Source organism: Poecilia mexicana, unplaced genomic scaffold (genome assembly GCF_051168715.1).
Source record: "Poecilia mexicana isolate PSO_F unplaced genomic scaffold, ASM5116871v1 scaffold_17, whole genome shotgun sequence".
Taxonomy (NCBI): domain Eukaryota; kingdom Metazoa; phylum Chordata; class Actinopteri; order Cyprinodontiformes; family Poeciliidae; genus Poecilia; species Poecilia mexicana.
This window is the reverse complement of record NW_028263386.1, coordinates 19693239-19720525: the sequence shown is the minus strand read 5'-3', so window position 1 is coordinate 19720525 and position 27287 is coordinate 19693239. Positions and strand designations below refer to the sequence as shown.

The following is a 27287-nucleotide window of genomic DNA, read 5'->3' as shown; positions in this document are numbered from 1 at the left end:
CTGCCTCCTTTCCCTTTGCTGCAACGATGAAAGCAGAGGAGACAATCGAGTTAGACCTGCGGATGTGCTATATAATCGTTTGTTAGACCCGAGACATTTTAGTGTCAGTGCGCAGCCTGGTACGCTCCCTGCTTTGCAGTGGAGTATATATTTTTTTCCTCGGAACACAACGGGGTATTTTTTCACTGCTCAAAGGGAACCAGAGCAAGCTAGAGTGGCAGACGAGTCGGCCCACTGCAGCGTGAATCACCGCAGACTCGCCCTATCGCTGATTTTTGCGGTCGTTTCTCTGTGGACGTGCGCATCCCCTCGGAGACGGAAAGCAGAGGGGAGGGAAGGGACGGGAACCGACTCGGTGTTCGACTCTCTGTCGCAGCCCGAGGCGCGCTGCTAGGCAGAGCATGCTAAAGAATGAGCCAAAGGGACACGCTGGTTCATTTGTTCGCCGGAGGGTAAGTCCTGAAGCCCAATACTGTACAATTACAGCGGTAAATATGAGCTGTCTTATGTTATGTGAGCGAAACAAAGGGGGAAACGAGGCGCGTGAGTATCCCGCAAAACATGGCAGATATGTGAACGAGTGCACGTTCATCGTGTTGGTGTCAAAACTTCCGGTTATTTCTACCTGTGTCAGTGCCGACATTAGCTAACACATTGCTCGACGGTCACTTCAAGCCACCATAAACAGTGGTTTAACTTAAAGCTCGGTGATTTGTCTTTTATGACTTTTAAATACTCGCAATTTTCTTTATTTTGACGGCAAGTGGAATCTCATTTCCGGGCTCATTCAAACTCCATCGATGCTGCAAAAACCGCGCTACTACGTTCACTTTATTAACCAAAGCATTTGATCGTCTGCTTTGACATAAATTATGAATTTTGGTGACATCCCATTCTTAATTCGTATTCTTAACATAACGTCTGCCAACCATTTGCAACTTTAGACGTTAATGTCAACTTTCTTCCAGAAGCACGTTTGTGAGGTCAGACACTGATGTTTGACAAGAAGGCCTGGTTCTTGTCCACTGTAATCCATGTGTGTTCTGATTGGTCAATCAGGCCAGTCAGGTTCTCCCACACCAAACCCCATTCATGTTTATAAGGACCTTGGTTTGGCCTGGGTCGTATTTACATTGGGAGCAGGGAGGTGCCATTTCAAACTGTTTTCAAAGAGTGGGGGAGCATGACATTGTCCAAAAATGTTAATAGACACATTAAGGGTTCCTTTCACTAGAACTAAGTGTCTACTAAAAAACAGCCCCTCACTAAATTCACCTGTGCACCAAACTTTACTCTTGACGCAGCATAGTCTGGTAAGTACTGTTCTACTTACCACTACTACTGGTTATTGCTCCACCCAGACTCTTCCACTGAATTTCCAGACAGAGAAGCACGAATGTTCACTCCAGAGAACACAACTCCACTGCTCCAGGGTTCAGTGGTGGCATTCTTTACACCACTGCATCTGACTCTTTGTGTTGTACTTGGTGTAAGGATTGGCTGCAGCTGCCCAGCCATGAAAACCCATTCAGTCAAGCTCTCTATGTACTGTTACAGAGCTAATTTGAAGAACACATTAAGTTTGGAGATCTGTTACTAATGACTTTCAACATCTGCTAACACTTCCTGGGATTTTTAGCTGGTCTACAATTTCTAGTCATCACGTTCTCATTGTTATTATATGACCAAAGGTTGATTAAATATTTAGGACCAATGAAATTCTGACTGGACTTATTAGATGGGTGACATCCTATCACTGTGCCTCATTAGGATTCAGAGAATGCATTCTGTGTTTGCAGATGCAGTCTGCATGCCTAGGTGCTTAATTTTAATGAACCACCTTCATGTAAACCCTGGTATACTACAATATGTAGCTGTACTTTTACTTTTTGTATCTCATGGGTCCTAAAAATGATCCAAATCAACACGAGTTTATTCATTGACAACTATTTTGTTCTACAACTAAGCATATGCTCACAATTATGTTTTTAGAAGAACAATTTTCTCATTAATGTTCTACGACTGACAACATTTTCATCTAGGAAATTAAAAATGCATTAAAAGTGAGCAGATTTTCTGACCCATTTTATCTGTCTTGAATGAACTCGACTGTCTTCAGTTTATCTATGCACCAAACCTTTGAGTCCAGAATAAGTAATCTCATCAGTAGCACAGCTAACCCGTCGTTTGTCAGGTGGCTACAAACCCGAGCTGACAAAAACGCAGCACGGCCATGAGTAAGCAGAATTTACGCCTGATTTTTCTTTCCCTCTGAAAGTCGCTTTGGGCTGCTGCTGCCTGCCAGAGCACACATGCAGCAGCAAACCCAGCCCAGGAAGTAGGTGAAAGGTCACCAGTGGCTCTGGGCATGAATGTGTAGTGGTGTTTTGAAAGGTAAATATAGCTAGTGCTACTCCAAAGCAGCTCCCAGCCAGGACGTCGGCATAAACCACTGCATATTCACAGCTTGTAAACAATTTACAAGCCCTTTAAAGCACTGGAGTGATTTGCATAAAAGCCAACTTGAAGAACGGCTACAAAATCCAAGGCTTCTGTTCTTAAGATGCAGCATTTTGTGGGTTAAAAACAGATCAGGAATTGTTTGATAAGTCGCTGTAATATTCAGCAAAAGTTTAAGATCTTCGTTTTGCTAAATTGTGTGATGAGAGTCGAAAGGAAAGATTGTGATTTCCTTCTTGTTTGAATCCTCTTGTATAATCACTTTGACCTTTCTTCTCCTAGATGTGGTGGTACTGTAGGCGCCATTTTGACTTGTCCCCTGGAAGTGGTCAAAACCAGGTTGCAGTCGTCTTCCATCACACTGTACATCTCTGAAGTCCAGCTCAGCACCGTTAATGGAACCAGCGTCGCCCGTGTTTCTCCACCGGGACCCCTGCATTGTCTCAAGTGAGGAAAATGTTTAGTTGCAGCCGGATGATTTGGTTCTAATTTGTGGCTGGGCTTTGGCTGTGATGAAATTCTTACTGCATGAAAATCTTGGGGGAGGTGTGGGAGGAAACAACAACAAGAAGACTGTTTTACGATGTTTGCATAAAAATGTGTAACATAACCCAGTTTATTTTATTTTAAAAACCAAAAAGCTTCAGGCATTTGTACTTCTTATGAGATAATTTCAAATACTAACCCAGTAATGATAGTGTGATCTATCAACAGACTTGGGGAAAAATATGTAAAATGGACACTTTAATACTTTGCACAATATTTTACATTTTTATTTTGTTCTCCTCTTTGTACTGTAATACTATGAGTATAAACATCTGATATCAGCTGGCTGATTAGTCAGGCTATCTGCTGAGGTAGCCAGTCTGCAGTTGAATTTGTTCAGGCTAACTTGCAGTTTGCAGCAACAGGTTGGGGAGGGACAGCAGTGTTTTTCTGGACTTTTTAAAAAGTATCCGGCCCATCATATTAGTCGCATGGATTGTTGTCACATCTATATTTGTTGTAACCGTAAATTAAGTGGGTGGTGGAGCACAGCTAAGAACACGTAGCTACTAGACTACGTGGTTGGAATTATTAAGACTTGTGTGTTTATTTACACATTTTTTGTCAGTCATTCTGCCTGGATCTTTGCAATTTACGATTTATTTTGATGCCTACAATTTCTTATGGTGTCTCAAATACAAGTATTTGACTTAAGTAAATATATCGTCATTGTGATATCAGGTTGTACAGTAATAATGTTACAAATGAACTATTTGGAATGCAGTATTTGTGGGATGTTTTATTCGAATCATCAGGAACTGTTCTTGCCAATGTACTCAGTCTATTGGATGGAGTGCCTCGAGTGCCTCTTTATCCAACGACCACACCTCACACTGATACCAGAGGTCGTAAAGATCAGAGTGTTAGAAGAGTCACAGATTTGAAAGACAGGAGTTGGGTAAATGTGGATTTCTCGAAGCTGATCTAATCACGGAAATATCTCTTAGTTCATAAATACGTAATATTGTGCAGCTGTAACAGTGGGATATTCCTTTAATTTGTTACATCAAGATGCAAGTCAAAAGTGTCTTTATTTGTTGTTGTAAAAGTTTACTGATGTAAAACTCCTTAAGGAAGATTTCTCTTCATTCTGTGACAGTTATTTATAGATTTTAATCCACTAAACTACGTGCGTAGTTTGTAGAGCTAAACAAAAAACCCCAACTACGGCACCTGAGAAGGCCATCAATGATAAACCATCTGGCTTCAGATTTTTGTTATCATTTGCTTTTATGTAAGATAAACGTCAGAGAGACTTTTGACCTTGTTGCTGTTTGTGTCTTCTAGGGATTTTCTTTACTTATTGGCATATTAAAGTTCACAAGAAACTTTCCCTCTGAGTTAACATGATCCAATTCCTCTTCTCTCTATAGTAGTGGGGAGATGCCTTTAAAATGAAGGGAGAAGTGAGACTAGAGGGGAATTTAGAGTAGTTTTAGTTGTTGTTTTTAGAATATTTGTATTTAATGGCGACTACTTAGAAATTGGGTGTTTTCAGGTAAACATTTAAGAAAAATGCAGCCTTTCTCTCATAGAACAGTCTCCGTTGTGTCACTTGGTTGTGCCACTTGGTTTTAAACATATTGCATAATTCACAAGCAGCTGTGTGTGGAATTTTCCACTGCAAAATGCATGCCTGCAACAATATCATACCCACTGAGCATGTTGGACAATCTGATCTTGTATAACACAAATGATAATTTACCACTCATTATGGTTTGATTTTGGAAGAACATTTGCAGAACATTTGCACACATTTCAGAATTAATCTGATTTCCCAACATCTCTGTTTTTATTAAAAATGACACCTTGGCTTTCTTCCAAAGAAAACTCAATTTTAGTTGCACGATAAATCAGCTTGTATTGCCTTTCATTCTGTTCATCAGTTTAGTACCTCTGGACCGGTGCCCTGTTTCAACCAGGTGCATGTCGGCCGGGCGTGTTTTTGTGCACAACAATCCTCTATTTCCAACATAAACTGATCCCTCGTGCTGCCCTTGATACAAGCAGGCGTTGGCAGAAACGGAGCGACACAATGCCGAGTGCAGAAAGGTTAAAAAGGGAAGCGCTTTAGAGAGAGGGAAAGGCGATAACTGACACATGAGCCAAAGTGGGTCAGCATGCACAGGGATGCAGACTTAGATTCTTAAAGTGAATTCACTCCAAGCTCTCCATGTTAGCAGCACCGCTCTATTTTCCTACGAGCTACCAACGAACGGATGATGTCACTTTTTCTTTATATAGGTTGCAAAGCTTGAGATATTTCCATATGGAATGAAAAGAACAGGATAAAATAAATAAATAAATCAAACATATTACAGTCCTTTCACCAGCTGACCTTTAGGGTTTATTTTTACATCAGTCGGGTGTCCTGTTCTTGCCAGAATGTCTCCCTGCTGTTCTTTTGGCTGTACTCTACATCAGTGTCCTTGCAAAATTGACCTTATTTTAAATCAGGTTACTGGGCTAGACCAGACGCAGGTGAAAAACCCTTAAAGTGACCGGAGGAAAACACGTGAGCTCTCTTGACAAGATCACAGTAAACACAACCTGCTCGGCAACACGTGTCCAGTCATTTATTTTGATCTTGCTGCAGGTTATCTGTCACTCCCTGTGCAATCAGCTCCAACTTTGGCTCCTGTTTCTCATTTACTGCTCCTACAATAAATAAAACCGCAAACAACTGCTTCGCTGCTTCTTTTTTGTGGCCCATGTAAACAACAAATCAGAAGAAGGCAGTTTTTCCTTTTTTTTCCTATTTTTTTTAGTTTAGTTTAGTTTTTCTTTGCATTTGCTTAATTCTGTCTAAAAAACACATACTTGTTTCTGTTAAATATTAAAGGTTGATCCACAATGAAATGTTTTCTGTTTCTGCAGGTTGATCTTGGAGAAAGAAGGTCCTCGCTCGCTGTTCAGAGGACTTGGCCCCAACCTTGTAGGAGTGGCACCTTCCAGGTATGTGAAGGATAATATGCTGTCTTTTGGGTGTGTTCATTTGCTTCTTCTGTTTATTTTAAAGCCAACGATTTGCAAAGTGACAAGCTTGCAACAGTGATTGAGGTTGTTTTTGATGTCTGATTAAATGGCTTCATTACAATTTCATGGTCATGCAGAAGCTTTAATTAGAATAAGGGTCACTGCACCTTGATGTTTCTATCGCTTTATTCTTTTGCAAACATGACAATCCAAATCTGAAGCAAAAATCTGAAATGTTCAGAAAAAGAAAAGCAGATAACTGTCACACGTGTTTGAGATCATAACCGATACGGGAAAGTAGGTCATTTTAATCTTTTATGTCCACACAAAACATATTCAGAAAGCTTAACCCTGCCACGGTTATCAGTACGTACAAATCTCTGCGTCATTTATATGTAAACGTTACAATTTTGGTGGAATGGCAGTCTTCTTGCTTTCTCAGCATTTCTATTTCTGTTGACATTATGCTAGCCCGCACATAAAGAAATGAACGTCCCAGCTGCAGCGGTGGAGGGGAAATCTCTGCTTCAGTCTGAGCGGAAATGAACAAATTCTCTAAATCGTGTTTTATCTGGTTAGCGTTGGGAAAGGGCTTAGGCCCGATCAAAATCTGAATAAAGCAGCAGCAGCAGCAGCAGGTGCCGGCCAGCTGCTGTACTCTAGTCATGTGACACTCTAATTGAGATTTTATCCTCAGGCGCTCTCTGTCACTCCAACCTTCTTCTAAGCTCCCACTTAACACGATCTGCCCCGTTTCTCTTTTTGGTTTAGAAGTTTGTAAAATCTGATTTCCTTGTCAGAAGTCAGACAAGGGGGTCAGGAAATAAAGTAGTTATTTCCTTATCTTAGAGGAAGGCTGGGAATTCAGTAGTTTGGCTCTTTGTGTCCTAATGTTCTGTCTGCTTTCTGTTACTGATTAAAAGGAATAGAAGTACGGACCAGAACATGAAGTCCAGAATCTGATTCAGTGGCAGCCAGGAAATGTGTTTCATTTTCAAGTTATTTAGCCAGTCATGTCTGTCTGCCTTTAATAAATAGTCATGAAACTATAAGGTTTAAGTTCACAGATTCAAGTTCAGTTTTCATTAAGGCGCTTTTTTTGACAGATTCTTTCCAGAAGGTGGACTAAGACATGATGCTGGTTCTTTAAGTTCTTTATAGCTTTCAATCCAATATGAAATTAATGGATTACAAGAATATATTCATTTATCATACTTTTGTTAGGCTAAAAAAGTAGATTAAAGTAGCTTTTCTAGTAATACAATGCAAAGGTTAAAAAAAAAAAAAACAACACATTATTTTTACTATTTGACCTGCAAATTACACAGACGATTAAAGGAAATGTGGGCGATTGCTTGGGAGTTACTCAGTCCCCATCAATAGCATCTTGAAGCCAGATGGGTTTAAGATGTTCTTTGAAGTGTAGATGTTTGAATCCTATGTCCTAAATTAACTTATTGCAGAGTTTGATTTACCGCGGCTGTCAAAGTTTTTAGTTTTCTAGTTTAGTTTTGGAACTAATATATTTGCTTTGAACAATCTTAACACTGGTATTATGCGACTGTGCTAATGAAGGAGGATGCAAATTAGTACATTTCGTAGAGCAGAGAAAATTAGCTTGAAGTGCCTTAACATCACTCTATCCCCAACAACTTAAATGTACAATATAACTTAATGGAATAGAAATATGCATTGTTACGTAATAAAATAGCTTTTTGCATCAAAACCTGTAGTTTTGATGCAAACTCAGTTTTTGATCTTTTATTTTATATTTGGGAAAAATTAAAAAAACAATAACGTGCTCTGATACTAATGAGTGCGTGAACCTCCTGCGTTCGTCTGCATCACACACACAAGCTGCGCAGACATTCACACACACTGCCTCACAGCACGAGTTTCTGTGCGGTGTTATCGGGTTTAATATGAGTCTGCAGAAAATGTTGACTAAATCCTGGGATTATTTACAGAGCGAAGATCAGCTGAGGTCAAGGCTAAATTAGAGACATGGGATTTTTGCTCACATGCACACACAGAAACATGATCTGATCTAATTTTAGTTCTTTCTTTTTATAGTTAATAAATGTCATTTTATGCAGATGGAGTTTAATTATTTTTATTGTTAGCTGTGTGGGGTGTATGTATAATTAGGTTTCACTTTTAATTTCCAGTAACGTCTCTTCTGCTTTTGGCCTGCTTTTATGATCCGCAGGGCAATCTACTTCGGAGCCTATTCAACAGCCAAGGAGAAGCTGAATGGCGTTCTGGAGCCAGACTCGACCCAGGTGCACATGTTGTCCGCCGGGATGGCAGGTACTGACGGCTCCCTCTCTCCTGCCCTTCCGTCTGTCTGTCACCGTCTGTTTTTATCTGCCTGTTTGACCGTCTGCCAGGCTGCCTGGGCAGTTTTGTCTCACCGATGGGTTTCATTCAGAAAACGTATTAAGACAGTATTCTGTGTGTCTTCATTAAGACAACCTTAATCTCTTTTTTTATTTGTTTTTTCCTTTGTTTTTTATGACTCATTGTCATGGTTTATAGTATTCCAGGCACAAACCCTCTCTCTTATCTGAAGCATGGTAAAAGCTAAATGATATTGTCTGTTATAAGAAGACATTATCCAGCTGTTTCATGTGTCAAAAACATCTACTAATTATGCACAGTAATTGGTCTATCAGAAAGCACAATTTAATACTCTAAGGATCAAACTGATCTTAATAAAAATTGTTTGCATGTGTTTGCTTGAAAACTAATAACTATTTTACATTTCACTGCTTTGCTGTTATATTTGAGAGTTGTGGAACGTCCTTAAAATCAAACTCGTAGTGAAATATATTTTCCTGATTAAATGATATTGTCTCTTAATGGTGGCTTTGCTGTGAACACAGAGCTGAGGAGCAGTCGGACTTTCATTGAATTGAACCTCATGAGTTAAAAATTTCTGACTATAGCAAACTTTTGCAGTGCCTTGCAAAAGTTTCCATACCGCTTTAGCTTTTTCGCTTTTTGTTGTGTTAAAACCACAAACTTTAATGTTTTACTGGGCTTTTATATTGCAGACCAACACAAAATATCACATAATTGTGAAGTGAAAGGAAAAGGATTTATGGTTCTGCACATACAAATCTGAAAAGTTGGCCATTCATATGTATTCAGCCCCCTTAATTCTAATTTTCCTAAGTAAAGTGCAGTGCAAGTGACTACTCAGCTAATAGTTTTGGGGAATGCAGCATAAAAAAACAAAGTAACACACCAGACAGAGGTAAAGTTATGATATTGAAAACAAATATCAGTGTAAAATGGTTTTAAATGTCTCTCAAAATAGACATTTGACATCTGAAAATAAAATGGCAGACTCTACCAAGACACGTTTATTTCACTTTAATTGACAAACCCTGGAAGGAGGAGCTGCAGAGAATCCGTTTACGGGACATCTGCTCATTGCTGATTCTGAAAATCTGTCCTTTCATGTAAAAGTCGTAACAAGAAATCCTTTATTCATCGGAGAAGTTCGTAGGAGCTCCCGGCTCCTCATTCATGTCGACTCACATTTTTGTCTTCCTCCTTGTTTAGCTTAGCATCGTCCTTCCTGTCAAGGACACTCACAAAGGCAAACAGATACTCCTGTTTTGCAGAATAATATCATTCTACTCACCAATGCAAAGGAATTTCCTGCACATGTTTACCGTTTACAGCCTGGTTTCGGTAGATCCACTTCACTGATGTAGTGGGATAAATATATTCCATTGTAAAAGGTGCCTGGTCAGAGCAAAACAAATGTTTTTTTTGCCCACATGCAAATAATGTGTTTCGGTAAACAAACGCTGCTAATCGATGCTCATAGATGCTGTCCTCCTAATCTGATGGAGCTCGAGCTCTTTAGCAAAAAAGAATGTGGTGATTTTAGTCTCTTCCTGAGCAAAGTTCATAGAGACAGACACAAAATGCTGAATGCTGAAAGCAACTGCACAACATACATCGGGGACAAAACATCTTTTTAATTCCTCTTCACAGTTATGTGCTCGGTTTGTAGTTGCACCATGACAAAATGTGAAAAAGTTCAAGGGATAGAACGAAGTACTTCTCAAGGTATATTTTAATTATACGAAAAAAAAAGTGTTTAAAAAAAATGATCCTCAAAGTTTAGGTTGTGCTTTCCACGTCTCCTATCCCCACTGTCCCTCATGTCCTCCATGTTTTTATTTTTTTTTTAACCCCCGTCCTTGCCCCTCTATCTTTTTCTTTTTTTATTTATTTCTTTTTAATTTTCAGGCCTCCCAGAGGCGTCTGTAAATAGTTTAACCTCCCAGTTGTGACTTAAACAGTGTGGTCTGGGCCCCCCCTTCTTTGCTTTGTGTGTATAGAGAAGAAAACACGGCCCCCAAAGGTCAACCGGGGCCCCCGGCACTCGGGCGGACGCGTCAGGTAGCACCCCATTTCTTTACACTGGTATGATGAAAACCATGGTGATTTTTATCAATACTAGAACTGATTTGTAACGGTATTACCATTTCTTAGGGTGTAGTGTTTGCTTTAGCTTTAGGAGACACACCTCCCCCTTCCCTTTAAGTTCTTACAGCACCACATTAAAGGTAAAGACACTTGTGTTGATTGATTGACTTTTTTTTTTTGTTTTGTTTTTTGTCAGCACAAAAGAAATGCTAACCTTGTCTCTGTGCAGAGGTTTGCACACAGTTTGTTCATTTTGTCTGGCGTCATCATCCTTTTCTGATTGGTATTGCTTCAATCAGTTCTTTTCAGGGGAAGCTGTTATCGGTCCACGCTGATATCAGTCTGTAACCCGAGAACTGGTGATATTTCAGCAGAAATTCTGACTAAAATATCCCAATTTTAAACATAAAGTCAAATACGAATAATTTTTTTTTAACTCTGCATCAGTTTTGAATACAAGTCATATTTACGTGAGTAAAATGAATGTATAAGACTTTATTGCAATTTTCTAGTTTTTTACAACCTTCCTAAAGAGGAAGATGAGGAAGTGCTTGACAAATATTTCTTAAAACATCCTGTACTCGTATCTGAATAATTGTATACTCCATTTAAAAACTTATTTCATGTGTCTATCTTAACCACATCTCTAAAAAGCTCTTCTTGCAACTAACTGAGAATTATGAAACTGAGCTTGCTGACTGAATTTAACCCTGACTCAGGATAATTGCTTCCAGTTTCATAAACTAACTGTATAGAGGAGTTCCCCTTATGGCCCCCTGGCTTGGAACTGTGGGCTTCTTTGCGATTGGAGGAGAGCGGCTGCTCCCACTCTCTACCTCGCTCAGACTTACTTTCTGAAACGCTCCCCTGTGTCAGAATGTAGGTCAAACCCCTCTGGAAATACTGCACGTGCATTAAAGGCTTATGGGAGACTTTAGGTGCAGTACTTGCAGCAGCATGTCCATACACAGATGCAGCTTTCTCTGGAAAAACAAAGAAGTGGAGTTGCGCAATGTCAAAAGGATTGGTGTTGATCAGCTTTGTGGTTCAGCTCTTAGTGCAGTCAGTTACATTTTTATCTTTGTGCGCCGTGTCAGACTTTTGTCTTCCACATTTATTGTTTCAGATGCATCATAAGGCGCAACTTTATCATATCATATAGAGTAAATATTAGGGAGTCACCGATGTGAGAATTTGGGCTGATGTCCAGGGTTTCCCCCAGAAAACTTGCTAAGCCCGGTGGTCGGGGCGTCGAGGCTGTCCACCGGCTGTCCACCATGTTTTTGTATTAAAAGATATTAAGTTACAGGAAATGTAAAAGTATTTCTGTGTAATTATATGTTATGGGAAAAAATGTCCAGTGAAATGCTATTTAAACCCACAACTAGTCTAAAAACAACTAATTTGCACTTCTGTTTAATCCAAATTAAGTCAGCGGCTCCATCAGGTCCCCAGGGCTTCAGGGGCCCCATAAACGCTAATATTTTAAAACAGACCACAGATGCATAAATGTAACATTTGCTTATTGAGATTATCAATGCTGTTAAATTTGATTCAATTATTTAGGCATACATAAATTAATTTATTTTAAATTGTTTAACATTTAAATACAAGATTTTAAGGAGCTGGCAAGTTTACTTTGTAAAACTTCAAAGAACAATATTCATAGTTAGATTGTTTTGTTACCATAGCAACAATCTGTTGCTGTGAGTTTAATCTTTGAATTTACAAATACAAATTAGTAAACTGCCATTATAACTTATTGCTTTTTAGGCTGGCCATTTAAACTACTCCCTTCTCCCATATTTCACTAAATCTAACACAGAAGCTGTTAGAGGTGCTGATATTTTTAGCAACAAAAGGGGCCCCTAAATCAAATTCTGCTCCAGGCCTCCTACAGCCTTGGACCGGCCCTGCATGATGAGGTAATCTGCTGCACTACGCAGAGATGCGCAACAAACAGGAGATTTAATTCAGTGCTGCTAATGTGGCTCTTTCATTAAGTGTCTGTTGAGTTTTAATAAGCATCACAGAAACTATTCTGGTTGGTCGAGTTTATGGGACGAGTTTCTCAGATCTCCGTGCGGCCGCTCACATTAACTCTAAGTAGATAAAGCATTTGATATGGTTTGATGCATCATGTAACCGGAAAAATAATACTAAAAATAATAATATAAAATCAGCGTGATGCGTGACTCCGAGGAGAGCGTTAAAGCTCCTCACCGGGCTGAACCTGTATGATGAGGTTAGCGCTGCTTGTTATCCACAAACGCTCCGGCAAACCGGGACCACAGACATAAACTTTACAGGGAAGACGGACACAGAGCCACACGCTGGGCAGCGTGTTGAGATGTAAACACTGCATATAATTGTTCGTTCACAAAGATAAATCCTTCTCACCACTTCACAACGCGACATTCGCTATGAGTTATTCCGCGGTTCACTTTGAGCTGCAACCAGAGCTAACGTGGCGGGCTTTAAACTCTTACCTAGAGTTCTCCAAAGGATCATAATTCCTCACAGTCGGATTATGTAAATATCCATACAGATCAGTCTGTGTCCAGTTTGAGTGAAAGAAGACGCACGCGATGAGGTAAAGCAGCGGCAAAGGGCAGAGGCAAAGGGCAGAGGCAAAGGGCAGAGGCGCCAGCTGTGTGATTGGTCCGCACGCTATCGGGTTTAAATTCCTTTACCTATCTATTATAAGCCTATCCTTTAGGAATAAATCAGCTCTGCTAGTGAAATGCTAAGAGCAAAAGAGACGCTTGCAGCCCGGCTTTAAAAAAAAAAAAAAAAGATATATTTTTTTTCTTAGAAACGTAAACAAGCTACGCTTAGCCTGGTGGTGGGGCTTGTAAGCATGGCGGGCCGCCAGGCTTATAATAAACTGGGGGAAATCCTGATGTCGATAGCCGATAACCGATATTTACATATATTGTTTATGTTACATATTCCTTCTTCCCTTTTGACATCTTGAAAAAAATGACCTTGCTGCTGACTTCACCAGAAATTTTCTGCTTCATTTAAACTCCCCACAATCCTTTGCTGCATCACTATGACTGTCGCATAATTAAACAAATACCACATGACCAACCTTTTGTCCTTCGCCTCCAGAACCAAATGGCAAAACGATAGAAATAAATATCGGTCGTTAATATCAGCCCTGTTTTATTTTTTGAATGGATACCAATATAGCAACATGATAGAGCGGATATATCCTGTATGTATAATATTGGCTGAGACTCCAGTGTATTTACTTGAGATTTTATGTGACAAAGTAGTGAATAATTGTGAATCAGAATGAAAACAAAACATAATTTTCAGCACTTATAATGCAAATAAAATCTGAAAGATTTGGGGTAACTTTTCAATCTTTCCACTCTTACTCTGATGCTCATTAATAAAATCTAAGGCCAATGCCTTCGGAGGCCACTAAAATAGATAAATGCACCTGTGTAGAATTAAACTTTGTATTAACACAGCTGTTCTGTCACCGTAGAAATCCACAGCTGAGGTGTTTGCAGGATTGTTTTTCCTCCCCATCACATAAAATCACATCAAAATACTTAGAGGTTCATGGCTGTAACGTCACAAAATATTAAACAAGGCGCTGAAATAGATTCAGACTGAGTTGTAATATCGCTCCATCTCCATGACATCATTTGCCACCATCACTGATTTCTGTTTTGAGTTTTGTCTCCACGGCAAGGTTAGCATTTCCACCTGCCTCGCTTTCTTTTCAAACCTACTTCAATAAACATCTGATCTTTTCTTGTCACTTTAGAATATGACAGACAATGGACTCAGTAATTGTGAGAGGAATACTTTTTTTTTTTTTTTTTTTTTAGCTTATTGTATTTACTTGGCGTTCAGATAGACCTGAAGTTTGGTTTACTTTTTATTTTCCTTCTTACAAGGGATAAAGTGAAAACAGAGCGTGTAAATTAATTTAAAGACATGAACTGCAGCTGGAGTAAGCAGATGGTGCAGTGAGTTGGGCTACAGCTAAAAGAAAGATGGGAGGAGGGGGCTCACTCCCTCACCTCCCATCTCTTCTCCATCTTCTTGCTCAGAAAGTGGGTTTGGGTGGGAGGTTGGTGGGCTTTGGGGTAGATGTGACTGCTGCTTGTGTGTGACTGTGGTACAGAAAAGCCTGTGTCTATTTTAGGGCTTTACTGTAAAGCTCTCACGCCTGCGTGATTGGGTGGGAGACCCCCGCCATCTGAACCCCCCATATCTGCAGGCTTCTAGCTGCAGCGGGGAGGAGCTGGAGGAGCTTTGCCCCTCCCTCGTGAGTACACGCCATTAGACGCTACTTCATTTTACTTCCCTCTCTTGTCTTCTTCCTCTGTTTTGTTCTTCTCTTCTTCTCTCCAACAGACCTGTGTAATTTGTTCTGATGCAGCTGCCTCCACATAGGTCTCTGTTGCATTGCTACACTAGATCTGTCTGTTAGACCATCTCTTGCATTAGACGTTTCCTGCAGATGGCTAGCATTAATGATTTCTCTCCTCGACTTATTGCTGATTTTGGCTCATTTTCCTAAAATGAGACAAAATGCACATTAAGCCACGCCATAGCATACAAAAGAAAATGTACATTATTGCATCTAGCTGCTAAACAAAGACGCTGTTGAAATGTATTTTCTACCAAAACGACAGGTTAATCTAGCAATTAAAAAATATTTAAGTGATAACAGAATGATTTGCTTGATTAAAAATGCAGTAAGATAAAATTTCTGACCATTACTTCAAGTACAGACTTCATTTGAAAGGTCTCTGTTGGTTTTAATTAGTTTAAAACTTTCTCCCAGAAACCTAATTTCATTCTGTTTTACTCTCCTGGTTATTTATATCTAATAGTCTCTAGTTCACCTGTGGTGCCTAAGCAGTGAAAAACTGGTTCATTACATGATTTTCTGAAGAATAACAAAAATTGTGCAATTTAGATGTTTTGTCATTAAATACAGAGTACTATGCTGTTTTCATCTCTTTCTTTAGAACTGTAATTAACTGCTAAAAGGTTTTTCCATTTCTAGATTGGTTGAAATTGTAACTTCACATAACATGTTTGTTGTAAAATGAAGCAATGATTTTTCTCCCAAAAAAGAACACAAGGTCACAGAGCCAGGTTTGTCTCTATCACTGGAAATCTACTAATACAATAGAAGGCTATTGGACAAAGATATAAAATCCAACTAAAAGAATCGCAGCATATCCTGTATACTTTATTAGACAGATTATAGCTCTTTAAGTTTTTTGCACACATAATAGAGGAGCGGATATTTCAAAAATATTCAGATTTTTCTCTCCAAGATCCATTACTAAATAAATATTCCATCTAAATATTTTACAAAAAATCATTAATAATGTATGAGAACAGTCGGCACTGTATTTCTCTGCACTTAAACACAATTTTACAGTTTCACCATCTTTCATTAGCAATTAACATAGCTAATTATTAGCTGTGAAGGTTGGCATTTGTGTATTACCCATGAAATGGGCATTTCTATATCCACCATGTTTTATGGAAAATTTTTAAAAAGATGCCGCTATGGGCTTATAAAAACTATGTTGCTGCAACACTTGTAATGAGTTCGGCCTTCCTGTTATCTGCTGAAGTCTCACTCTCTGTTTATACAAAGCAGCTTAAATGAAAAGCTGACATTTTTCAGTAGAAAATGCTTTTGCAAAGCTGACTCAGCTTTGTGTGATTCCTTTGATACATTTGTAAATGCCTGATACTAAAATTAGTCAACTTTGAACTTTGTTTCCTGAGTAACTTCAGCACTGAAACGTGTTGTTGACAAGTGACCTGTTAGTGTTTCTGTATGGTGCATTCACTGAGTGCAAAAACAGATCAGATTTTTGAGTTACCAACAAGAGGATCCCAGGTCAAGGCCGTTTAAGATAGAAATGTTCCTATTTAGGTGACTAACTAATTTATCAATGCATTTCTACATCTTAGCGTTAGTGAAACTAAGGGGAACATTCCCATGTTTTGACTTAAGCATGTATAATAAAAAGAACTTGGAAAATGGGCATCAAAAACTTTCCTTTCAGATCAGTACAGTTGCAGACGAAGTTCTGATGGCCCATAGCAAATCATGATTTTTAAAATAAATCAACTTTTCTGCAGTGTAGCAAAATTAGGCTTAAGAGGAAGTTGCTGCTTTGCTTTTTTTTTTGCAACTTGTTGACATTGTTCAAAATGACAAAAATCAACAGAGCACTCACAATTATGGGTGCTTTTGTTGCAGTTTTTATTCAAGTAGCCAAATACATTTCATTACAGTACTGTTTACCATGAAAGAGCATGCTTTTGTCTTTAACTCATTATTTAGTATTTTTAAGATTCTATTTAATTGACGCAGCTTTAATTTGAAATAATCAAATTTTTAAAAGGGTTTGACTCAAAAAAGACAGCCAGTTGGTCCTGTTGTGTGAACTGCTTTCTCTCTGTCCTTGCACAGTGTAGAATTTCAGTGCAGCTTATGTGTTTGTGTTACTTCACGTCTCGAGGGATCTGTCTGAACCTCTGACTTCTTCTTAACTTCCCAGGATTCACCGCCATCACAGCCACCAACCCGATCTGGCTGATCAAGACCCGTCTGCAGCTGGACTCCAGGTGAGGAACCGACGTTTTCTTTTGACAAAAACTAACTTCATGCTGCTATTTTGCCATGATGGTTAACTCAAACGATTTCACATTTGGTCACATTATATATTGTATTTTGGCATTTTTTTGTGACAAACGACTAATTTTTGTGAAGTAAAAAGATGCATGCGATTAATTGCTCTTGCGGGACGGGGGGGCTAACATATAGCACTTTAGCTTAAAGCAAAGCGTATGTGTTGTAATGGTCTAGTCAAAGCCAAGATATAATTTAATTTGGTCTTAATTTCTCCCAAAATGAATGTTTGCTGCTCTAACATGACAAAAATGTCAGAAATTGCAACACTTATGGCTACATTGCAAGGCTCTCTAAACTCAGAGTTTTCTCTTTGATCACAGGAACCGAGGAGAGCGGCGCATGAACGCGTTTGAGTGCATGCGGCGGGTGTACCAGGTGGACGGCCTCCGAGGTTTCTACAGGGGGATGTCGGCCTCGTACGCTGGCATCTCTGAGACTGTGATCCACTTTGTGATCTATGAAAGTATCAAACGAAAACTGCTCGAGTCCAAAGTCCACAACAGCATGGACGAAGAGGACGAGACGTCTAAGGATGCGTCGGACTTTGTGGGCATGATGCTTGCAGCGGCCACATCCAAGACCTGTGCCACCTCCATCGCCTATCCCCATGGTGGGTTTCGCTTCATTTTTCACTATTATAATGCTGGGCTGAAAGAGTTGATCACCTTGAGTCAATTATTGAAATAATCATCAACTAATTTAGTAATTGATTAAGTGTTATTGTGGTATGCAAGCTCAATAAAAAAAAAACAATTTGCTGAAATTCAAAAACATAGTTGTTTTTGAATTTAAGATTTAAAAACATACTTTGCCAGTAAATCTGTTCTACGCAGAACAGTGGGCAGAAACATTTCCTACTAAGCATCTTTTGCTGTCCAATTATTTATTGGTTAATTTAAAAAGAAAACACATTTGCCCTACAGTGTATTGATAAGCCAAGCAGAAAGGGGTGAGCTTTTCACATGTTGATGTTAGAAGTATTAATTTTGTACCTGTAGATGCTGTTATTGCATTTTTGACAGTAAAATGTTTATTTTTGTATTTTAAAAATATTATTTAATTAAAACTGCTTATTTGCATCATTAATATATTTCTAAATTGTATTAAAAAAGGCTCAAGTACCCAAATGAAAAATCTGCAGAATGTTTCCACCCAATGAATCTTAAGAATAATCGGTAGAATAACCAATTATTAAAATAATTGTTAGTTGCACCCCTATTATCATGCTTGGGAACGTGGCTACTGAGAAATTCACTTACTAAAAGTTGTTAGTCCTGGGCTCTTTCACTATGGAGAGTGTCAAGTGTTAACAAAATGTGTTTCTCTGTTTCCTCTCATACTGCAGAAGTGATACGCACGCGACTACGAGAAGAAGGCAGCAAGTACCGCTCCTTCTTCCAAACTCTTCTGACAGTCCCCAGAGAGGAGGGGTACCGGGCGCTGTACCGCGGCCTGACCACGCACCTCGTCAGACAGATTCCCAACACTGCTATCATGATGTGCACCTACGAGGTGGTGGTCTACCTGCTCGGCCGTTAGCGAGGCGTGGATTTCTCCTTTCGGTGACTTAAAAAAAAAAAAAAAAAACAGAGAAGGAAGCTTTTAGGCTCGGGATGGTAGGTATGAACTGTGACAGAGAAGACCAAAGGAAATCTGAAGATACTCTGATGGAGCAGAGAAGGAGGAAAGAGGAAGATGCACCCTACGGGGAGAACATCAGCATCATCAGGTGGAGAGTAAACGTCTGAGGAGAGGTGCAGATGGTAGAGATCTGTTGGATTTGACTTCAAGCTGAATTCAGTGGCCTGAAAAGAAATGATTAGTTTCTATCGATTTAAAATGAAAAAACAGTAAAACAAGAAAATCTGCATTTTCACCCTGTTGTAGACATCCTACAAGGGGAATGTTTGAAGACATCTTTCATTAATTTAACTTAATAACCAAGTTAATAATTTAACTTAACCAAGGCTTAATTTAACTCTATTTCAGTAGTCTGCACTTTTTCAGCTATTTTTTAGGAAAGTCCAATAAAGCTGAAGTTGACTTTAAGACAAAGGCGCCTGTATGTTTTAAGGTCACTTCAACCTCTCTAGTTTGCACTAAAGAAAGTTATGCTTCAAACATTCTCCTATAAACACTGCATCTACAGTTGCATATCAGAAAAATAAGAACATCATCAAAAAGTTGATTTATTTAAGTGGGTCAGTACAAAGTGATGATTGCATATTGTGTGGATATGTTACACACAGAGTGAAGTAACTTTCCATTAATATACTTGGGTACAGCGCCCTGAGCAGCCACAGTTGGTTAGTAACTCTGTACTGTTGTGGGGAAGACGTCTCATTTCACAGACAACGGTCACTTTCGCACCACAAAGCTCATCGTTTAAGAAGGTGGCTCTTCAGACGACTATATCCAAGAATTTTAATGGAAAGTTAAGTGGAAGGAAAACATGTCTTCGAAAAGGTTCACAAGAGGGAGAGGCAGAGTGTTGACAAGATTGTGAAGCAAATGCCATTTAAAAAAAAATATTGCTCACTTTCTTGACCTCCCTGGTTGGTGTCGACATTGTTTACTAGAATCTGTGGTGGTTCTGTAATGTCATTACAGACCCACCACCTGACAGTGGTATTGGCTTTCAAAGTAAATGGCTCTGTTTGGAATTATGCCTCTGATCATCCTGAAAAATACAGTTTAAAGATCCTCAGTTGTTCAACTTGTAGACACCTCTCAGACCTTACTACTCTTGTGTGGAAACAGGAAGTTGTGTCCCTAATGAGATAAGACGCCTTCCTTCTGGTTGTTACTGCATCCTAAAATTACAGAGTATCTTCTGCCAGAGAGTTTCTACTTGAACCTAATGTGACAGTTTGGGGAAAATGTTGGGAGGTCGACGATGTTGAAAGGTTCCTCATCTAAAAGCCTGTTTTGCGTGCGAGTACGTGGATGATGTATTTGTGTTCAAGAGTGTGTGCCTGCATGTCAATCAAATATATACTCCAGATTTCCATCCACTGACTAGCTGTTAATCTCGCAATACAGAGGAGTTTGGGGGTGTTGATAGACTGGGAGCCTAGGTTCCCAGTCAAACCAGTCCTTCCTTCCCAGTGGCTTCCAACTGACCTGATAACATGCACTTTTGTGGCCTTTCAAGGCTCGTGCTTTGCTTTCTGTCGTGTGGACGGACGAAACTTGTACATTGTGAAAGAAAAGAAAACAAAAGTATTACTGTATTTTAAATGGCATTTTGCGCAACCGTTCTCATAGCAGATGTTTGTACAGTTTAGACTTTCCATTTGTTGTGAAGGATGTTCAGATGTTTGTAAATAATAACATAGTGTCTATGAATATCACTTTTTGTTTCTTCCTCGGTCCCTCTTCCTATCATGCTTTTGTTTGCCTTTGCGAATGATTGTTTTCATTTTGTGCAATCGAAGATGTTTTGACATTTGACTGTTGATGCGCATATTAATGTGGCTTGGCTACTTTTTCCTGTGTTTATATGTTGCAGAGAGATGGCAAATGCTGCATATCCAGTGAATTTGAAGTGTTAGGCACAGAGCATTGGCTTGGTTTGTCATGTTCGTTAAGAACAAATTTGTTCCAGTTTGCAGAAAAATTGGCTATTTTTGTCAGAACGTTTACATGTTCTTTTACGCTCAGATTCTGCTGGGTTTATTTTTTTTTTCCTTTCTTTTTTCTTTCTTTGCAGTTTGTTTTGAATATCACAATTAGGTGGTTTGTATGGGGCAGTTCTGAAACTCGGTTTCTCCACTGAAAGAAAATGGAGAGCTTTTGAACGCCCCATACGAACTCCACGTGTTGCAGTATCATTTCAAAGGTAAACAGATCTTTTGTAACCAGTGTTGGCTTTCCAGTTTGAGTCTGGCATGCTACCAACCTACATTTTTTCATTTTTTTTTTGTCTAAAGAAAAGAAAGAAGACATGCTTGTTTTATGTCCATGTGTTGCCGTAGAACACTACAAGCTTTGATTATGTCTCAGCTGTGCTGTCGCAGTACTTGAGGTCACATTACCTGAATGGGACATAAGAAAACAACTGGAGCAAATCATGCAAACATTTCACTTGATAATTTATCGTTGTCTTTGGCAGGTTCCCTTGGATAGGATGCAGCCTAAAAAAGGGTTGAACTATGCTAAGATTATTTTTTCCCAGCTCTGTAATTTGTGTGTTTTCATTTTTGTTTTTTTTAAACACAAAAGCCAATAAAAATCTATTTACAACTACAGATTTTTGTGTTTTTGTATTTATTGTATTGGTAAATTATTATTGCCAAGATTTTGGGTCATATCCCAAGTTTATGTCCCAGTCTAGAAACTGTATATAATTTCCTGTTCTAAATATACAACTGAAAACTCATTTTTCAGTACCTTGTGTAAAAAGATTAAGAACCAGTCCCACCCAGCCATCTGACATTAAATATGGTGTATTTTTAATTTTTAATTTTTATGTCAGTTAGAATTGCCAGGTGATATTGTTTAAAAGAGTCCTGCCAAATGCTAAGGACATATCTGTGAACTTTAATTTAAAGTCTATTAAAAAAAATTATCCAGAACAATCTCGTTATTCTGGTATTTAGAAGTCCTATAAAACAATGTTTTGTCTGATTCAATGATAGTCTGAGGCAAAAAGAGACTGTATTTGGCGAATGTAATATCTGGTATGTTTGTGTAATATAGTTCTATGTTCTAAAATTCAAAGGAAGACTTCTTTGAAAATTAACAGATTTACGAATGTAAAAATGAGAGCAGACCATTTGTTTGTAATTACCTACAGTAACCAGCAGGTGGAGCTAATATCCCGCTGAATCATGATCTTGTTTCCGGTTTCGAGTCAAATTCAATGAAATTAGTAATTTTCAAGATAATTTCCTTGATCTGGCAAGTGTACTCCAAGACTTAAGCCTAATAAATAAATAAAAATTATTAGGGACCAAAACAGTTTTTTTTATTCATTTATTTTTTTTTATCAGTAGTCAAAAGCTGAATTAGTTACAGATACTTTTAAAAGTTCTACGCTGCCTAAAGATTTTCTATGTTTTGTCATTTCAGAGTATGTTATGAGGATTTTATGTGATGGACCAATTATGAAGTCTGGATGGAGAGTGTGAACATCAATTTTCAAGTCTTTCCCCATGGGTCCTTCTCAATTAGTTAAACTGGGACACACACACACATATATATATAAACATACTAAACAAACATTTTTGAACTGTGCAGTACAAATCTTGCTGTGTGGTGAGAGATTTGAGACCCATGGAGTAATGACCTGAGGGAGGCTGAGGATGCACTCCAAGCAGCAGATAAGGATGGGGGAGTCAGTTTACACCCTGAGTGGAAAATGTGTTTATACTGACACTTTAGACTGGAATTGTCTTAGCTGTGGTTGTAAGTGATATATAGAACTGTGTCAGCTTTGGCAAAAACAGTGGTGTTGTTGCTACTTTTTCATCTAAAAAAACAAGTGAATTAAATAAAATGTAATTATTAATAAAGGAGCTTAGAAGTGTTTTTGCATCCTAAAGCGTTTTAGATTTTTTAATGAATAAAGTGGTGTGCACATGTCTTAATGGCATTATGGCCATTGTTGAAAGAAAGCTTTGAAAAATCACATTTAATGCTTATCTAAGGCAACATAGAGGGGAAACACAGCAAACATTTTAAAGAAGATACTTTGGTCTAAAATCAAAATGAAACTTTCTGGCCAACATGTCAAGTTCTATGTGCAGAAAAACTAACACTGCTCTTTACACTTACCCTAACCTCCTGAAGTATGGTGGTGACAGCATCGTACCATGGAGATGCTTTTATTTTTAAGAGACAAAGAAGTTTGTTGATGGGTATGATAGATGGGAAACATTTAGGGCGATTATGAAACAGTACCATGGCTGCAAAAGATGGACAATTATATGTTATTATAATTTATAATTATAATTATGTTATTATTATCATTATATGTTATAATGACCCAGGCAAATTCACACCTCAATCCAATGACAAATCTGTGGCAAGACTTGAAAGCCTTCATGTCTGAACAAGTTTGAGCTGCTTTCCAAAGGCAGAGAAAGCAGAGAAAGTACTACTATGTGCTTCTAAAAAGTATTGAATCCTTGTGGCAGGACACTAATGCACAGCTCCAAAATTTCCCGTCGCTTCCTGTTTGTCTATCACGTGAAATCCCTAAAATAAGGTGCATTTAAATTGATGAAATCTGCATATTGATAAGATATTAGGGTTTAAAAGAAAAAAAGGAATATAATGATAAACGTTCCAGTTGGATGCTTAAAAATAGTCTTAGATATTTTTTTCTGACTTTGGATATTTTGTTATTAATAGTAATTATGTTTTGCTTGTTTATTTTCTTTTGGACGTCTGAAAGACTTAAACTCTGAATCCCAATTTTCAAAGTAGTACTTGAACATAACGTTAAATTCTGGGCCAATCGCTTCAGAGTGTAAGACTGCGTTACGATGGGAGCAGCCAATCAGGACTCGCTCTGAGGAGCCAGCGGATACACAGCATAGCGTCGGCTCCCATGGTTGCATGGGTATTTCGAGCTGCTTTTAACCGCAACAAAGACACCGTGGCTGTGTTGTTAAAACATCTGTAGCACCACTGGAATAACGTTGCTGTCAACAGCGGAGGAAAAGAGAGGAGACGTTTCTTCTAATTTCGAAGAAAAACCCGCTGGGAAAAGTAGCATTTGGTGTCAAGTAGAGTCGCGGCTCGGTGAGTGCTTCTGTGTTTACACCGGATGAACAGCCTTCAGGGTTGTTGTGATAGATTTTCTCCAAAAAGTGTCTTCACTGCAGTTTTTATGCTAACATTTCAATCTGACAGAATAACTTTCCCTCACTTACACAAGCCTTGTGTGGAGTCTTTTGGTTTGTTTAAACGCCCACTAAAGTTTTCACAGCGCATAACACAAACACCACATCCTCACCTGAAGAGGAATTCAGGTGATTGCTCTCTGTTTACGATTCCTGTGCTTGCGATAATAATTTCATCTGCACCATAAAGCAATAGGGTGGCTGGCTGGTTGCCTATTATTACTTCCTCGCTATTCTTCATGAATGACGAGTTCTTTGTAATGGTTACACCTTGACATTTACAAGGCTGTGATGGGTAAGGTGACATGGAAGATGGAGCGCAGATGGTGAGAGCAGGGAGGAAATGTGGTGTGAAGAGATGGGTGGAGGCAAGAGCGATGCTGTGAAGGAGAAAAAGAAGGATCATAATAGTTGACAGAGAGAGAGAGAGTGTGAGAGATGTGTAAGACATGTGCAAAAACTCATTATCATCTTGTATTTTCCATGGAGGGTTAAAGTTGTATATACAGGGTCAAACATATTTATATGCACCCTACTTACATTTAGAGATAAACTGTACAGTACTAGAGTGGACTGACATGGACATGGATTTTAAACATAGTTCAAGCACTTCTTGATAGTACGGAAAAAAAAATGCAATCAGGATTATTTTAGCTCATTATCGGAAATCACATTTATTTAATTAAAAGCAATTAATTGCTTACATTTACAAAACAGCGAATGGCCTTGAAAATATAAGTGCTCTTCAACAATCTGAAAAAACAAATATTTGTTTGTTTGATGGTAAAAAAAAACATAAAAACAAGCCTCTTTACCATCTGCCATTCACTGACAACAACAAAAAAAAAAAACTATTGCATTCTACATTAGTTGCTCTTAGATTCTGCCAAGCTCCATTTTTCGGGTGGTTGAACAGATGTTCAACATCTGCAGCGGCCCTGCTGCCGGATGCTGGTTATTTATTTCTCCCCCATTGGGCATTTTGTTCTTTTGCAATTTTGGTTGATTAGTCGTGGACTTTTTCTTCAAGAAAGGATGCTTCTAAAATATGTCAGTTCATACCTGCCTGTGGGACATTTCAAGGCTCTTTCACTTCTCTCTCTTTGGTGACTTTTCAAAACAAGACTTTAGGAAGCACTGTCAAACGTCCAAAATGATTTAACAAATTGTCTTTTTTTTGACTGTCACATTGTTTTTTGTGATTGTTTGAAGCGAAGATTGAATCTGAACTATACATCTAAATATTTCATAGCTCCAGTCCCCACATTGGTGTGTGACCAAGCTGGCATGAGAAGGATTGTGCTGACGTGGTCGTTTATGGTGACTGATGTCCCTGTTTAAAAGAATAAATTGTTGTCAGTATGTCTTACTCCTTCAAACTTCAATTATCCAGTTCAGTAAACGATACCAGATTACAGTCAAAAAGAGAGCTGGCTGTATTACATTGGCAAAGAGGATTTAGCAAGGATATCATTGGTCCAACCTGCAGGGGTGGGCGATAGAGAGTTAAAGTTTTATCACAATATCTTGTGGTACTATTATTCTAAAGATAAAAGTGGCAATAGAGTTATTTCTTACTGTATTTTTAAGTAGCTGCATTGCTGTGGCTGCATGCCACAGCAGTCTTATCCCCACAAACAAATATCAGTGTTGAAAAACACAGTTTGTAGTACTTTTCTTTAGGACACCAGTTACTTTAAAAGTGTGATTTGTATCATTAAACTACACACAGCAACTGCATTTAATCATATTTTGAAATTTCTGGATATTTGTTGATGCGGTCATTGAGCAAACTGTGGGGAAAATAGTAAAAATAGTAACAGTTTTGAGGAATATCAATAATGGGAATTTATCATGCTAACAATAAATCTAAATTCTTATCACGTTAAGGAATTTATCACAATAAATGATAAACAATACGATAAATGCCCACCCTTAGTCCAACCTACATTCTTCACACCTTACAAATGTGTCACCATTTGTAAGGAAATAAATAGGCTTTCCAAGAGCATGAGAGTTATTTACAAGAAGCATTGTCATGACAAAGAAATAATTAATATCAGATTTTTCTTCTTTTTTTTTTTAGCTTAGTACAAAATTAGGTGTGCATAATTTTGAACCAGGGTGAGTTTGACAACATTTACATTAAATTCAAACGTCGCCCAATTTCTCCTTTTATAAAATTCAAAGAAATTGTGTCATCGGTCCACCCTGCAAAATGAATGGTGAAATTGCCCCATTAAATGACGTCTGTGTCTGTGGTGAAACGTCTGAGTTGCGCTCCATGTGTTCTAGGCAAAGTGAGCGAATTTGCATGATGGATGTCCTGTTGAAATGAGGGAGGAGGCTGGTGTGTCAAGGCAAAGAGGGAGAAGGAGGAGGTGGGGACATTGTGATGGTGACAGGAGGTCATTTATCTGTCTCCGGGAGGTCAGCCTTGTCACCAGCATCTTGTCTCCCTGTTTGCTTCCCCTCTTACATCCACACATTCTCCTTTTTCTGTCTGCCGCCTCCATGATGCTCTCTTTGGAATCCACCCTAAACATTTCTGTCACCTCAGTCTTTGTGCACCTCATCATCTCCTCATTCTAATGTCACAATGTAGATTTAAAATGAATTCCCCTGCCGCTGCCGGGTTTATGCTTTTATGAGCTGTACCACAAAAATCTACATATAAGCTCCTTTTAATCACCTCAGGCTACCGATCACAATTTATTCGAAGCAGTTGAGGTTAGACTTCATATCAGAACCTCAAAAGCTCGGCGCAACGCACAGCCGCTGATTCCAGCTGCTTTCAAATCGGAACACCTTAAAAAACACTCCAGGGATTGATTCTTTTCATTTCTGGACACAGCTGGCGTTGTATGTAAACATGAACATAGTTTTCTGATGAACATTTTTCTCCTTCATTGTCATTATGCTCCAGCGCCCTCTGGAGTTGTCGTCAGCTGTGGTAAAGAGTCTTTTTCTTTTTCTTTTTCTTTTTTTAATCTCAGTTGTGTAATATCCCACTGAAAAATCAACCCTTAAATTTGAAATACGTCACAAAAAATAGTCATATGAAAAAACTGGTCACCAAATAAAATACTTAGTTCTTTCAGATGAAAGGGCAAGGTCTAAATTTTCTCAAAGTGTCTCTGGAAAAAGGCTTTGATTTAATTGGTAAACATTAAAAATGCTTTTTCTACTCCCACTGAGATTCATTTTTCTTATTTACCATTTTAGTTTCATTCCCTCCCCTTAAATCATCTCCTATTTTCTAAGAAGATATTCAGTGAGTGCAAGTAGGAAAGTAATGATTCAGTTCTTAG

At 38.6% G+C, this 27287-nt stretch overlaps 2 protein-coding genes across 3 annotated transcripts in view; both read left to right on the top strand.

Moving 5' to 3' along the window:
• On the top strand, positions 1-21375 carry slc25a36a (solute carrier family 25 member 36a). The gene is made up of 7 exons (XM_014991060.2): positions 1-452; positions 2743-2907; positions 5884-5961; positions 8192-8292; positions 16992-17058; positions 17446-17735; positions 18471-21375. Exons 1-7 carry the CDS (start codon positions 412-414, stop codon positions 18662-18664), a joined length of 936 nt encoding a protein of 311 aa, XP_014846546.1. The 5' UTR covers positions 1-411; the 3' UTR covers positions 18665-21375.
• Positions 21376-23606: 2231 nt separating this feature from the next.
• LOC106920196 (SPRY domain-containing SOCS box protein 4-like) overlaps positions 23607-27287 on the top strand; it is a 69410-nt gene continuing 65729 nt past the window's right edge. For both annotated transcript variants that reach the window (XM_014991062.2, XM_014991061.2), the window contains exon 1: positions 23607-23875. The gene's annotated coding sequence lies outside the window, so the exon portion shown is untranslated. The remainder of the gene's footprint in view (positions 23876-27287) is intronic.

Bases quoted from the DNA above. Each gene is read 5' to 3' on its own strand.
- slc25a36a (XM_014991060.2), top strand. From the start codon at position 412: ATGAGCCAAAGGGACACGCTGGTTCATTTGTTCGCCGGAGG. The intron at 2,908-5,883 runs GTGAGGAAAATG...CTGTTTCTGCAG, and splicing joins GGACCCCTGCATTGTCTCAA to GTTGATCTTGGAGAAAGAAG. The intron at 5,962-8,191 runs GTATGTGAAGGA...TATGATCCGCAG, and splicing joins GTAGGAGTGGCACCTTCCAG to GGCAATCTACTTCGGAGCCT.